Source organism: Symphalangus syndactylus, chromosome 21, assembly GCF_028878055.3.
Source record: "Symphalangus syndactylus isolate Jambi chromosome 21, NHGRI_mSymSyn1-v2.1_pri, whole genome shotgun sequence".
NCBI classification, from domain to species: domain Eukaryota; kingdom Metazoa; phylum Chordata; class Mammalia; order Primates; family Hylobatidae; genus Symphalangus; species Symphalangus syndactylus.
In genome coordinates, this window is record NC_072443.2 from 43,788,056 (window position 1) to 43,802,972 (window position 14,917).

The following is a 14,917-nucleotide window of genomic DNA, read 5'->3' on the forward strand; positions in this document are numbered from 1 at the left end:
TTCCTACTAACAGATGCTTATAAACAATGCTATAATAAAAATCCCTATATATACACTATTTTGTAAATGTGTATTCCTAAGGAAATAATTCCTAAAAGTTAAATTGTTAAATGAAGGAGTATATACATTTATAATTTTGACAGAAACTAACAAAACTACTCTCACAGCTGCACTAGTTTATACTTCTTGAATAAGAATTACTGTGCTTAGGCTGATATTGCAAAAGGAATATATTTAAAAGAAGATACTAGGGGGACGAGGGGAAAAGGGAAGGGGCAGGGAGAGGGACAGTAGCTTACCTTCCAAAGTCACAGAGTTTTAATACGGCTGTATCAGGATCCAACAAGAGGTTCTGCGGTTTAATATCCCGATGGCAGATTCCAAAGGAATGGATATAGGCTAAACTTCGGAACAGCTGATACATATACAACTGGAATAGATAGTAGAAATTAATTACTTCCTATTCTAAACAAATCAGAATCCTTAAGCAGTCAATAAAGTAACAGATTCTCAGAAAAGAACAGGTGAAATGCTATGGATTACTGGCACTCAATCTTCCTTTCACAAGTTTCATGTCACTTCTGTATTAATTAGCTATTTCTATATGAATTAGCTAAAGTGTCATTAACCTTATGTACTATTCGCATCATTCTTTAATAACTTAAAAAAGGAAATTTTACAATGCGCTTTATAACTTTTAATTTTACTAACATCTCATATTACAAGCCTGCTAAGATGGGCTTTTATTTAAAACACAAATGAAAAGTTCAGAAAGACATCCGAAATCATGAATAATAAGTAACTTTGGGCCAGAAACCAGGTCTCCTGATTTTAAGTTTATAGTTCTTTCTAGTAGAGAATGCTGCTGAATGTAAACGTATTTCCAAAGTGTCATCTTTAGAATACTTTTCTGAGATGTCAGCCTCCAAGGTGATTGATACAGTGGTCTAGGAAAACTCATGTGGACTGAGAAAATCTATAATCACTGCTCTATCAAGACATCAATAACCCTGTTAGTAGCATCACCATTCTTCCTGTTAATATCCTTCAGAAAAAGTATAACTCAAAATGACATTCAAAAACAGATGCCTGACTATTGACATCATCTTTCAAAAGAGATTTTCTCAGTTTTCTTACCAAAAAGATACACTGAGAAACTGGGTCTGCATGGAATAAAGAATCAGACTCTTGATTGGAGAAGAGAGAAACTTCATGGAGAAAGAGAGTATAATTCAAACCTTCTGTTTATCTCAAGGTCAGTGTTCCGATTCACTTTTAAACTTTTCTGGCTGTTTACCTTCTGACCTCTACCCCAAAGTTACACCATGGACAGAATTTTTGAAATGGGTCAAACCAAAGATAACAAATATCTTGGTAAAAAAACAATAAAAAAAAAAAGATACTTAAAAGTCTAATGAAGCACTGACACATGGCACCATCTTTAAAAGCTACTGCTAAGGCTTAGTTTAATTAAAGTTAACATGAAACCTACTTTCCTTCTCAGAAGCATGGTGAAAACTGCAGACAGCTGAATTTTAGTACATCCTTGAAGTTAACGTGAACTATTAGCTGGAAAAGTTTATGTCTTCTTTAAAATGAAGCACGATATAAACTGTACAGATAAGATCTTTTATAAGGTCAGGATTTTGCCAACAAAGTTAAAATTAAGGCATTTAGGTATCCATATAACTTTTTAAAAAAACTTGATAGTTCCATTATTGTACCATCATTCACAGAATCCATTTCTAAGTCCTAAAGCTTACTGTAGGAGTTTAATTCATTACCACTAAAAAGATAACCTCCCATAAGAAACTGACTTCATAGGCATAAATTTACAAGTAAAAGAGATTTTACTGTGTCAGGGTATTAATGTCTAGGTCAACAAGAATCAGTGAAAACAAGTTTTCTTTTTTTTGAAAAAAAAAAAAAGCTTTAGAGTTTAAATGAGGTTAATTTTAAGATGTCTTTTTACTGTATTCTTGCATCTGAAAGATCTACTCATCTTCATTGTTTTGAAAAGTTTATCTAGAAAAGTCAAGATAAAGAATGAAATATGCAATATTATATATTTGTTGTTGTTTCACTTTGTAAAAGTGTATTTATAAGAAAGCTAAGAGGCTTTCTAGACTAGAAGGATAGCAAAAACAAGAACAGAAAAACAACTTATGGGCTGGGCACTGTTCTAACTGCTTTATGTGTATTACTTCACTTACTCCTTATAATAACCTTATATAATAAGTACTAATATTATTACCATTTTAAATATAAAATAACCGAGGCCCAGAGAGATTAAGCAACTTGCTCAATATCACACACACACAATATTCTGTAGTGGTTTGAGTAAGTGCTTCTCTTTCAATAACTATTTATGTATTTTGCCATATTTTAATAAATAAAGGTGTAAAATATAATCATTAAATAGCTTGGTGGAGGCCGGGCACGGTGGCTCACACCTGTAACCCTAGCACTTTGGGAGGCCAAGGCAGGTGTGTTGCCTGAGCTCAGGAGTTCAAGACCACCCTGGGGGCAACATGGTGAAACCCCGTCTCTACTAAAATGCAAAAAATTAGCTGAGCTTGGTGGTGCACGCCTGTAATCCCAGCTCGGAAGGCTGAGGCAGGAGAATTGCTTGGACCCAGGAGATAGAGGTTGCAGTGAACCGAGATTGTACCACTGCACTCCAGCCTGGGCCACAGAGCGAAATTCTCTCTCTCTCAAAAAAAAAAAAAAAAAAAAAAAAAAAAAAAAAAAAAAAAAAAAAAAAAGGCAGCTTGGTGGCTACATAAAAGACTAGAATGATTAATTCTTAGAAACTCAAATATAATTAACACATTTTGAAATATAACAGATTTAACATGTACTTAGTGCCAAACCAAGAAAAGCATTTCTGCCTATTTGCCTATTTGTTTAGTTAATTCTTGCAACCACTCTGAGATACACATTATCCCTATTTTTACAGAAGATATTGAGGCTCAATGAAAACAATTTTTTTATTTTTCATTTTATTCAAAGTTGGTACAAAATTGTTAACATTTCCATAAAACAATTACTATGCTTCAGTTACAGGACAAAATATTACAGAAAGGAATGTACTTTGCAACTGAACACAATTTGAACGGTTAGTTATATGTAACTCAAATCCAATGCCCTCTTCTCTGTGCCGTAGTATCTGAAGTAATAAAATAATAAAAAAAGTAATAGAATACATGTTAAACAAGTAATAACAATTTTGTTTATGATTCAAAAAATGCATCCAACTCTCTTGTGTGATCAGACCCTGTCCTTAAACATGTCTTTTCAATTAAAAAAAAAAATTAAGTTCACAACAATGATTTGCCAGTCATCTGTTTTGGAGTTGTATTTTAAAACCCACTTAAGTTCTGAAATATACTTATCAGAAAAGCAAAGGTGCTCAAAAAGTTTTTAAACTGTATATTACTCATAGAACATACTCAACTCTCCCAGAAAAAGTGAAAGGCAATTATAAAGAAATGCAGTTCCCATTCTGGTAACACGTATGCCAAACAAGTCCTTATCAGATGATGAGGTTCGTGAAGGCAAGAGTTACTTGCATTTACTACTTTTATATCGCTCTCACAATCTAACATTTTTCATACAACAGGATTACAATAAAACTATGTAGAATGACTACGTGAAGGAGATCAACTCATAACTCATCAATTCCAGACACTATCTTTATCTTTTCAGATAAAGGGGATTGATGTCCCCAAAGAATAATGCCCAGAGCCAACAGATCTGGCCTCTGAAAGTGCTGTGGTTACATTAAAAAAAAAAAAAAAAAAAAAATCCCTTTTCCCACAAGGAGCAGAAAGAAAGGGGTGCTAGATTTCTCTCTGTATGCCAACTTCAGTATGTACAATAATCTTATTTTCTTTTTTAAAATACAGGATGCCAGATATCTAGCTCAACTATTTGCTGGCAAAAATACCGTAAGTGCACAGGGTTGTTCACTATAGAACTATTTTTAATAGCAAAAACCACAACAAAAAACAAGGGGAAAACAATATGTGCATTAATAGGTCATTGAGTGAATTAACTAGAATACAGCCACATGATGAAGTAATATGGTAGCCATAAAGAAGGTGATACACACACACACACACACGAAAATATGGACTAATCTCTAGGACATATTTTTAACTGAAAAAAAGAGAAAAATGTGTACCTTATGTAACCATTTATATAAAAAGAGAGTAGGAATAATTGCATGTTTTCTTATTTTAAAAAAGGTAGGATAAATTATGAACATTTAAAAAATATTTAACACTGGCAGAGGAAAGGAACAAAGCAGAGGGAACAGAGATAAAAGCTAAACTTCTTTGAACATATCTTGTTTTGTCAATCTTGCTTTGAACTACATATAAATATTTTATATGAATTTTAAAGTAAATTTTATTCAAAAATTTAGAAAACCACAATCTATAATAAAAGTAAACTAAAACAAACAAATGCTTAATGGAACATCATCACACAGAGAGGAATTATTCAATTTCTTTGAGATGAAGTCTTGCTCTGTCACCCAGGCTGGAGTGCAGTGGTGTGATCTTGGCTTACTGCAACCTCCGCTTCACAGGTACAAGTGATTCTCCTGCCTCAGCCTCCTGAGTAGCTAGGATTACAGGTGTGCTCCAGGATGCCCAGCTAATTTTTCTATTTTTAGTAGAGGTGGGGTCTCACCATGTTGGCCAGGCTGGTCTTGAACTCCTGGCCTCCGGTGATCTGCACACATCAGCCTCCCAAAATGCTGGATTACAGGCATGAGCCAATGTGCCTGACCTCAGTGTTTCTTTAGAACAGAGAAATTTGATTGTTCATCCCTAGTGGGATCTAATGGGTAAAACTGAGCTGTGCTTAGATCTTAAATTATTTTTAGCTGGTGGTGCTAGTGTTGGAATTGTTATTCTAAGATGGTTATGTAGGGTGCTGGGTAGAATAAGTTATTAATTATACTACTATCATTGAGAAATGAAATTTTCAATGTAAGAGAAAGGAAATACAAATATAAGATTATTACAATTAAGTAAAAACTCATCAATTTTATTTGAAAGTATCAGTATGAACTCATGGTGTATTTATTTTTGGAAAAAAAGAAGATGCATTACATCTGAGAAAATTACCCACATATTTCCTAGCTCTGTTCACTAAAAAGACCCAGAAACAATAACCAACCCTGTGACAATTAGCACCTCTAGCATCCAGACTGTGGTCTCTAAATACCACTTCCCACTAAAAGAACAAGGTCTTCTTGAAGAAAAGGTTGATTCTAAGTCTGAGGAAGAAATGTGTAAGATGAACTTGGAATACTTTGTCATGATAGAAAGCAAGGAAACTATCAAATATCATTAAGACTCACATAAGATACTTTAAAACAAACAACAAAACACCTCATTGGTACCTATGGAGGATGCTATGGAATCAACTAATTATTATAAATTTTGGTAAATAAAGAAAAGGGATTAAATACATTTCCCTGTCTTTCTTATATAAACTATATCTCAGGGCACAAATAGTTGATATGGGAAAATCTCTCTTTATGAAACTATTCCAGCCTATAAATTAAGAAGGAATAATAACAGTAGACTATCAACATTTTGTAACCTTTAATGAATTAATGAATTTAGGCAGTGATCATCAATGGCTGCTAATGTCAGGAAAAGAAAGACATTACGTTCTTCCTTCAGAAAGCACTCAATACTACAAATGAAGTGGTCCTGACTCCTACCAAAAATATATTTAATTATCAGTTATCTAACCACCAATTTGCAGGAAATACAGATGACAAAAGAACATACTAATTACACTACAGAAATCCAGCAAAATCCAGACCAAGAAAGTATAGGTCAAATGATCCGGTTTCTTTAGCAACAAAGTTCAAGAGAGAGAAAAAGAGAACCCATGGATTAAAAGAAACATTAGAGGCACATCAGCCAATCATAATATATAAACCTTAACTGAATGCCAATCCAAATATATAAACTTAAAAAAACTATGTCATAGGCAAATATAAACTGGGTATCTAATGATACTAATGAAATACTATTTATTTTCATAGGTATGACAATGGTAATTTAATTACGTTTTAAAAAATAATATCCTGGCCGGGTGTAGTGGCTCACACCTGTAATCTCAGTACTTGGGGAGGCCCAGCTGGTGGATCAATTGAGGTCAGGAGTTCAAGACCAGCCCAGCCAACATGGTGAAACCACATCTCCACTAAAAACACAAAAATTAGCTGGGCAGGGTGGCATGCGCCTGTAATCACAGCTACTTGGGAGGCTGAGGCAGAAGAATCACTTGAACCCAGAGGGCGGAGGTTGCAGTGAGCTGAGATTGTGCCACTGCACTCCAGCCTGGGCAACGGAGTGGAAGGAAGGAAGGAAAGAAGGAAGGAAGGAGGGAGGGAGGGAGGGAAAAATAATAAAAAAGAACATCCTTATCTATATATAAAGTATATATACTTTATATATATAAATATATGATATACACTATATATAGTATATATACTTTATATGTAAATATATATTATATACATTACATACAGTATAGTTTATATATAAGATATATATTATATATACACTATATAGATTATATATACTATATATATATATGACTCCTTGTCAAAGTACTCTAGCTAACAAAAGTGCTTGAAGAACTTCTATTATTATTATTATTATTGTTATTATTAGCTTATGCAAAATCCACCCAAAGAACTTCTATTATTAATGGTCTTACTTCAGTAACCCTGTTATTATTGTGAAGCTTAAATTTTTAACAATTAAGACTTCAAAAACTCCAACCATAAGACATTCAGAGTCAATGCCACTTTATTTTCTATAGTCATTTCCATTAAGGGTTAAATTTAAAAATCGTATTTAGATATCTGAACTTTCAAATTTAACTAGTTTTCACAATGCCATAGTTAATAAAATAATTTGTTACTAATAACTAACCACAACTTTAATACAAATTATGCTAGATAAATACCTAGCCATTCTGCCATGAGTTCTAGGAAATAAACAAGATGGCATTGACATTAGACATCAAAAAATAAACAACACCCAGTGCATATTTAAAATCACCAACAGTTTAAGCTGCAGCTACAGATGACAACAAATATATAAATGGCATCTATGAACAAATGAATTTGAACATATTTATAACTATATTTTACAATTTTATATGATATGCTCCTATTTTGGTTTGTGGCACAATAAAGATATCAGCAGTTAAATTAAAATGTACTATGGCTAGCAGAAATAAAATCTATAAATGTCTGTGAAAAATATTCACTGTAATTTACCAGAATATCTTTACTATCTGAGTTATAAAACTTCAAAAGGTGCACACTTCACGTTTTAAAACTGTAGGAGGATTTAACAAAGTTCCAACAATACCTACTTTACAGTTTTTCTCCCTGAGTATTAAATACAATAATATAGTTAAAACATACGAGAGGCTCTCCTTGGTTCATAAAAAACGTTTTCTAAAATGGAAAATTGTTCTGTTTTTACATACCTTGACATAAATCACAGGGAGCGTCTGTTTGGCTCGACTATAGTGTCTGGCAACTCTGTATACTGTTTCCGGAACATAGTCCAGCACCAGATTAAGATAGACCTCATCTTTCTGAAAGAGTTTATTAAAAAAACAAAAAACAAAAACAAAACAGATTAGAAACTGGTCTTTAAATATTCAAATTAGAGTAAATTCTCTAGATATTTACTTATTCGGATTTTTAAAGATTAATGTGTCAATTTTAATTATATAAAATTACTTCAGAATATAACCATAATAATAAAAACAAGTCAACCACACCTTTTTACTAATAATTCAATGGGGAAAAAATAGTCATTTCAATATTGTTAAGATTCCCAATTACATTTAAACGATTATTTTGGTTACCATGATTTTAGAGGATATCACCTGTCATAAAATTTAATATTTTCTAGGCTGATAATCAATGTCCTCATATCCTATTAAGATAAGTATCATGGTGGCAGGGGGAGTACTGAATCTGAAACTAAGAAACATGGATTTCTAGCCCTAGCTCCGCTAGTTGGTGTGTGCAAGTCACTTGCATCTCTAGGCTTCAGTCTCTTCAACTACAATATGAAAAGTCAGACTAAACAGTCCAAAATGTCTCTAACCTCCACACACACAAAAAGATCTTATAGTTACCTGATAGTATATAACTGATAGAACAACCACTTGTCTTCTGTAATTAACTGAAATTTTAAAAATAACCTATAAGGCAACGTGTTACCATACTCACAAGCTTATTACAGGTCATATGTTTAAATATCCATGCTCAGCAGCATAAAGACACCAACCCAACACCAGTGGAGAAAAAGAAAGGCATTCTAACTTAAGCACCAAATAGGAAGGAAGAGCAGGGCACTGCCCTTACCTTGTTTATGTGGCCAGTATCAGGTAAACTGAAGCAGAAAACAAAGTTGAGAATCACCATGTTCAAGCATAGACTTGGCTACTGAGTGGAAAATACTGTGGATAAACAAACTCACAATCTCCCAATTTGAAATAATCTTACCTATGAAACTGAAGCAGAGAATTTCAATTTTCAGCATTTACTGAGCATTTTCCATATTATCAATGGCCACAGCAGAGGAAATAAGAGTAAAAGTATAAAGAGATGACATCTAAACTGTGTATAAAAGGAGCATTTCACGCAGACAGAGAAAACTATATTCAAAACATAAGGTCATGTAAGAGTATAGCAGAGATTAGGAAATAGTGAAACATCATTCCATTGACCCTACTACCTTCTCTCTATACTTCACGCACTTATGTTCTCCTCTCTTCCCTCCTTAGCCTGCTTAAATTCCACAGTCCATCATTATCCTCTCTCTCTAACACAAGAGTCAACAAACAATAGGAATAGTCTGCTGCCTGTTTTTAAAAATAAACTTTTAATGGAACAGAGCTATGCCTATTCAGTTAAGTATTGTCTATGGCTGCTTTTGGACTACAGTGACAGAAATGAGTAGTTGTGACAGAGACTAGATAGCCCACAAAGCCAAAAATATCTAAGAAAAAGCTTGTGGTTTTTCCACAACCCTGGTTGAGTTCAGCTTTCTGCCCAGTCCATGTCTACGACCAAAGAGCTCAACATGGTTGCAAAGAAACCTCTAATTATGCTGATTGGTCTCATGTTAAAAGTCATCATCAAAATTTAATTTGTTGGCCAGGCGTGGTGGCTTACACTTGTAATCCCAGCATTTTGGGAGGCTGAGGCAGGCAGATTGCTTGAGTTCACGAGTTTGAGACCAGCCTGGGCAACATGGCAAAACCCCATCTCTACAAAAAATACAAAAATTAGCCAGGTGTGGTGGTGAACACCTGTAGTCCCAGTTACTTGGGAGAAGGAGGTGGGAGAATGGCTTGAGCCTGGGAGGCAAAGGTTGCAATAAGCCAAGATCATGCCATGCACTCCAGTCTGGGTGACAGAGCCACACCTTGGCTCAAAATCAATTTGTCCAGCAATAATTATACACTTTCCTGGTCCATTCACTTTTCCAGACCACTTAATTTCTTCTTTCCTCCTCTTCAACCTCTAACACTCCTTCTTTGTCCTCAGCCTCAACAGATGACCCTGCTTGCATCACTACAAGCAGTAACCTACCAGCATCTATCTCCATATACTCTTACTTTACTTCTATAACTAGAGATAAGCTAACCCAGCTCCTTCCTAAGGCAAACATCACTACATGTTAAAACAAAAACAAAAATGGTCCTGTTCTCAAGGTCATTGCTCCAGAAATTTTTTTGTCTTTCTGCGTTAATTATTCCGTGTGGAAACATTACAATCAGCGCATAAACTTGCTATTATTTCTCCCATCTTAAAAAAAAAAAAAAAAAACTACCTCTACCCACACTAATCACCACCATATTTCTGCCTCCTCTCCTTAAGCTGACTTTCTCCAATTCCTCTCTCCTATTCTAAAACTTACTCCAACAGAATTTCACTACCACTATGCCAAAATTATTCCAGATCAACAATCTCCTTGTTGCTGAATCCAAAGCCAATTTTCAGTCATCATCTTACTCTTCTCATCTATTTGACTTAGCACTACCATTTGGAAAAGTCAATCATGTTCCTTTCATTGAAGCACCTTCTTCACTTCATAGGACACTATACTTTTTTGGTTTTCATCCTACCCTACAGACAACTCTTCTTTTCTCCATTTCTGCTTCCTCCTATTCTCCTTGATCTCTTAAAAATTGGAAGATCCCTGGACTTAGTCCTCAGATCTCTTCTGTTCTTTAAACTCACTCCCCCTTGATAATCTCATCCAGTCTAATGGCTCAACACTACCATACACTGATTATATGTAAATACATACAAATATACTAGACCTCTGCCCTTAACTCCACACTAGTATATCCAACTGTGTATCTGGTATTGCTCAGGCTAAAAACCTTAGAATCATCCTTAATCAACTCCCAGCCCCTTCTCTCTTATACTTACACACACACACACACACACACACACACACACCCCTATACCCACACATACACCCTCATATCCAAATGCCAGGAAATATGAACGGTTCCACCTTTAAAATTTATCTGGATCCAACCACTCATCATCTTCATGGCTAGAACCCTCATCTAAGCCACTATCACCTTTCACGTGGATTATTGTAATATCTTCCTGAATGGTCTGCTTCTACCCTTATTCCTTTCCAGTCTACTATCAACTAAAATCAAGTCAAGTTAGACTGTATCTCTTCTACTCCACCTCATTGGTCTATAAGGTACTACGCACCCATCTCATTATATCTGTCCTCTATTCTTCTACTCCACTGCTGTCCTCACTGCTTACTTTTCTCTAGCCAAGCTAGTTCCCTGCTATTTCTTGAACACATATGGTACGTTTTCACATTCAGGGATTCTGTACTTCAGGGCTTCTAGTCCTTTAACCTAGAATGTTCTACCCCCAGACATGCTCAAAGCTCATTTGTCTCAACTCCTTCAAAATCTTTGGTTAAAGTGTTACCTTCTTAGCATGGCTTTCCTTAATCATTCCATTTAAAATTACAACCCATTCCTCCACCTCCACATTCCCCATCTGCCTTCCCCACTTTAAAAATGAAACTTACCATTTTCTAACCACATAGTTTATTTTATTTTATCTGCTTCCTCTGACTAGACAAGGCTCCATGGTGGCAAAGGCTTTTGTCTGTTTTATTCACTGCTCTATCTCCATGTAGAATAGTGCCTAGCACACAGTAGGTACTCAGTAAATATTTACTGACTAAATTAAGTGTAGGGGCAACAGGCATTCTTTAAAACTTAGTATTACATATTTCACAATGTATACACATATAAACATCATGTACACTGTAAATATATACATTTTTATTTTTCAATTGTATCAATAAAGCTTGAAGAAAAAAATTAGATTACGAACTGACACGTCTGTTTTAACTCAAACAGTATTATGGAAAATGGGTATGGAGAGGAGGAGACTTGGGAAGGTGAGGATGAATGCACGGTAAGCAGCTGTAAATCTTCTACAAGAATCCAAAGGCTGGATCAGGGCATAAGGCAACAGGGATTTTTTTTAAAGCAGGGGGAAGGTAGGGTAGGTATACTGGCTAGTTGAACATGAGACTAACAGAGAATCCAAGAAACAAAGAGATTGAGATTAATTTAACTGTCTTTAAGCTTGGGCAACCAAGTAGGTGATGAGACATAGAAAGCAAAAACAGTAGAAAGGTTTGAAGGAAAAATTATTTGAACTTTTACTTAATGAATCTCAGAACACCTTGAGTAGCTATATTACATAGGTGGTTGCAAACAGAGGTCAAGGCAAAACTCAGGAAGCAAGAGTGGAGTACAGCTTGAGATTCAGGCAATAGCTGAAGCCATGAGAACAGACTTGTTCACCTAAGAAGACCACGCAGAGTTGGAGAGTAAGGAAAGGACTGAGTATGGAATCCCGAAAAACACTAAATTTAACAAGCAGATAACATAGGGGACTTAGCAAACATGAAGAAAAAAACTAAGAGGCACAAGAAAGCAAGGAAAGATTAGCATCGACGATCCAAAGCGGAAATTTCTATAAGGGTGAGAGGTGAAACTGTGAAGCATTTCAATAGCAGACGAGATGAGGACTAAATCTTGGTTCAGTGATGCTCTTGGAAAAAGAGGTTTCAGACCATGGTGCCAGTAGCAATCAAGCTTTATTGGGTTCACAAGTGAGCAGGTGGCAGGTGAGGAATAGGAGGTAGTTAATTCAGTTTATTCTCACAAAGTCTCTGGTGATGAAAGTAAGGAGAGAACTGGGAGTTGGTAACTCAAGGGGAACAAAAGTCAAAGAAACACTGTTGCTGGGCTTTTGTTTGCACTTTTTACTGGCTAAAAGAGACCCAAATTTATTTGTAAGCTAAGTAGACATAGGTAGAATAAAGTTATAAAAAAGGAGGAAAGGCTGGGCTTGGTGGCTCACACCTGTAATCCCAGCACTTTGGGAGGCAGAGGCGGGCAGATCATGAGGTCAGGAGGTCGAGACCATCCTGGCTAACACAGTGAAACCCCGTCTCTACTAAAAATACAAAAAATTAGCTGGGCATGGTGGCAGGTGCCTGTAGTCCTAGCTACTTGGGAGGCTGAGGCAGGAGAATTGCTTGAACCCAGGAGGCGGAGGTTGCAGTGAGCTGAGATCGCACCACTGCACTCCAGCCTGGGAGATAGAGCGAGATCCATATCAAAAAAGAGGGAAATAGGATAAGAAGCAGGATTCTAGAAAATCAGGAGAAGGAAGAAACAAGGACAAAGACAAACTATATAGCATAGAATTAAGAAATAAGATTAGCATGAGTCACATAAAACTATATAGAAGTCCCAATTCTGTTACTAGGTGTTATGTGACTATGAACAAGTTATTTAACCTCTCTAAGCATCAATTTCCTCATCTGCAATATAGAGCTAACGACAGTATCCATTTTAAAGAACTGTCATGATATTATAAGAAATCATCAATGTGAAATTCTTTAAATACATTATCTAATACATAATAAAGAGTCGAGTTTTAGCTATTTTCATCCTTAAAAAATAGCATCTTTTTTTCTTTAAATCTAATAAGTGATTAGGTATTAGGGAAAAGGAAAGAAATGTAAACTGAATGAGTTATGTGTGATGATCCTATTTCTTGTAAAGTAAGAGATAAGATGATATGCAAAACTAGGGGTAACAAGAGTAATGCTGAAGGCTAAAAGAAAAAAAATGCAGAGATCAATATTCAGAAACAATCAATTCCCACTGTAAATGAGGTCTAATAAAGAGAACAAATAAACAGAATGCTCAATTGGTGTGAAAAGGATTGCTGTATTAAATAGAATTCAAAGAATGGTGAGTCTCAGGTATTAGAAAGGTCATTAACACAGATGTCAAAACCATTTTTTTAACTATTACTCAATCACAAAGTTTCTTGATTTTAATGATCCATTTTACAAAATTAATCATTATACACTTATGAACAACCTGGAGATGTGTATACCACTACATTCCAATTTACTTCATTTGCTAAACAATCATACTAACAGTTAAGAATATAAAGGCTGAACCAGGCGTGGTGGCTCATGCCTATAATCCCAGCACTTTAGGAGGCCAAGGCAGAAGGATCACTTGAGTCCAGGAGTTCAAGACCAGCCTGGGCAACACAGGGAGGCACCATTTCTACAAAAAAAAAAAAGAAACAAAAAAATTGGCCAGGCATGGTGGCTCACACCTGTAATCCCAGTACTTTGGGAGGCCGAGGCAGGCGGATCACCTTAGGTCTGGAGTTCGAGACCAGCCTGACCAACATGGAGAAATCTCGTCTCTACTAAAAATACAAAATTAGCCAGGCGTGGTGGCGCATGCCTGTAATCCCAGCTACTCTGGACGCTGAGGCAGGAGAATGGCTTGAACCAGGAGGCAGAGGGTGCTGTGAGCCAAGATCGTGCCATTGCACTCCAGTCTGGGCAAGAAGAGCAAAACTCTGTCTCAAAAAAAAAATAAAAAATAAAAAAAATAAAAAAAATAAAAAAAAAATAATAATAATTAGCCAGGCCTGGCAGTGAACGCCTGTGGTCACAGCGACTCGGGAGGCTAAGGTGGGAGGATCACTTGAGCCCCAAAAGTCAAGGCTAGTGAGCCGTGATGGCACCACTGCAACCCAGCCTGGAAGACACAGTGAGATTCTGTCTCCTACACACACACACACATTTATTTTTGTATATTTAAACTATACGTAAGATTAAAATATGAATGCCAAGTTCAACAGAGATTTCTAGTTATAAGACTATAAACTCTGTCCTTCCCTTCTCTCAATATTTTTATAAATGATTTCATTTATTACAGGTTGCAAATGCCATCAACAGCTAAGCAACAAATGTAGAAGTGTGAAGCCAAATTGTGTAATGCAATAAGGGGCAATAGTTGGTAAATCACGCAGTACAAAACTTAACTAACTACAAGCATTCTAGTTTAAAAAAAAAAAAAAACAGAATGTGCTTGTCAAATAAAACACATCATGGGATAGATTTGGCTGTCAATTTATAACCTCTGATTTCAACACAGCCACCTAAGATTGACACAGACCTAGAAGAATGGCTTACAATGAAACATTGAATACAAATTTAAAGAACTTGGGCTGGAATGATAGACCAAACCCACAATATGAAATTTAACAAAGGCCCTATGACTAAAATCAAAGTATCAATGTACTATTGAGAATGAGAGAACAGAGAAACTCCAGATCAAACTTGACAGTAATACATCTGGAAATTAAAGAAGTGTAACTGAACAGAACTCAAAAAGAATCAACACTGAGATGCAACCCTGCATTGGAAGTAGTGATATCCCTTTACTGGCCACATATTTTATTCAT

At 35.6% G+C, this 14,917-nt stretch overlaps 1 protein-coding gene across 4 annotated transcripts in view; it reads right to left on the minus strand.

Annotated features, from left to right (window-relative positions):
• The window catches only part of GSK3B (glycogen synthase kinase 3 beta), a 251,570-nt gene that overhangs the window by 94,432 nt on the left and 142,221 nt on the right, over positions 1 to 14,917 (minus strand). For all 4 annotated transcript variants that reach the window (XM_055260260.2, XM_055260261.2, XM_063630117.1 and 1 more), the window contains exons 4-5: positions 7,537 to 7,647; positions 300 to 430 (exon numbers count right to left, since the gene is read on the minus strand). In XM_055260260.2, the coding sequence (XP_055116235.2) occupies positions 300 to 430; positions 7,537 to 7,647 (242 nt within the window). The remainder of the gene's footprint in view (positions 1 to 299; positions 431 to 7,536; positions 7,648 to 14,917) is intronic.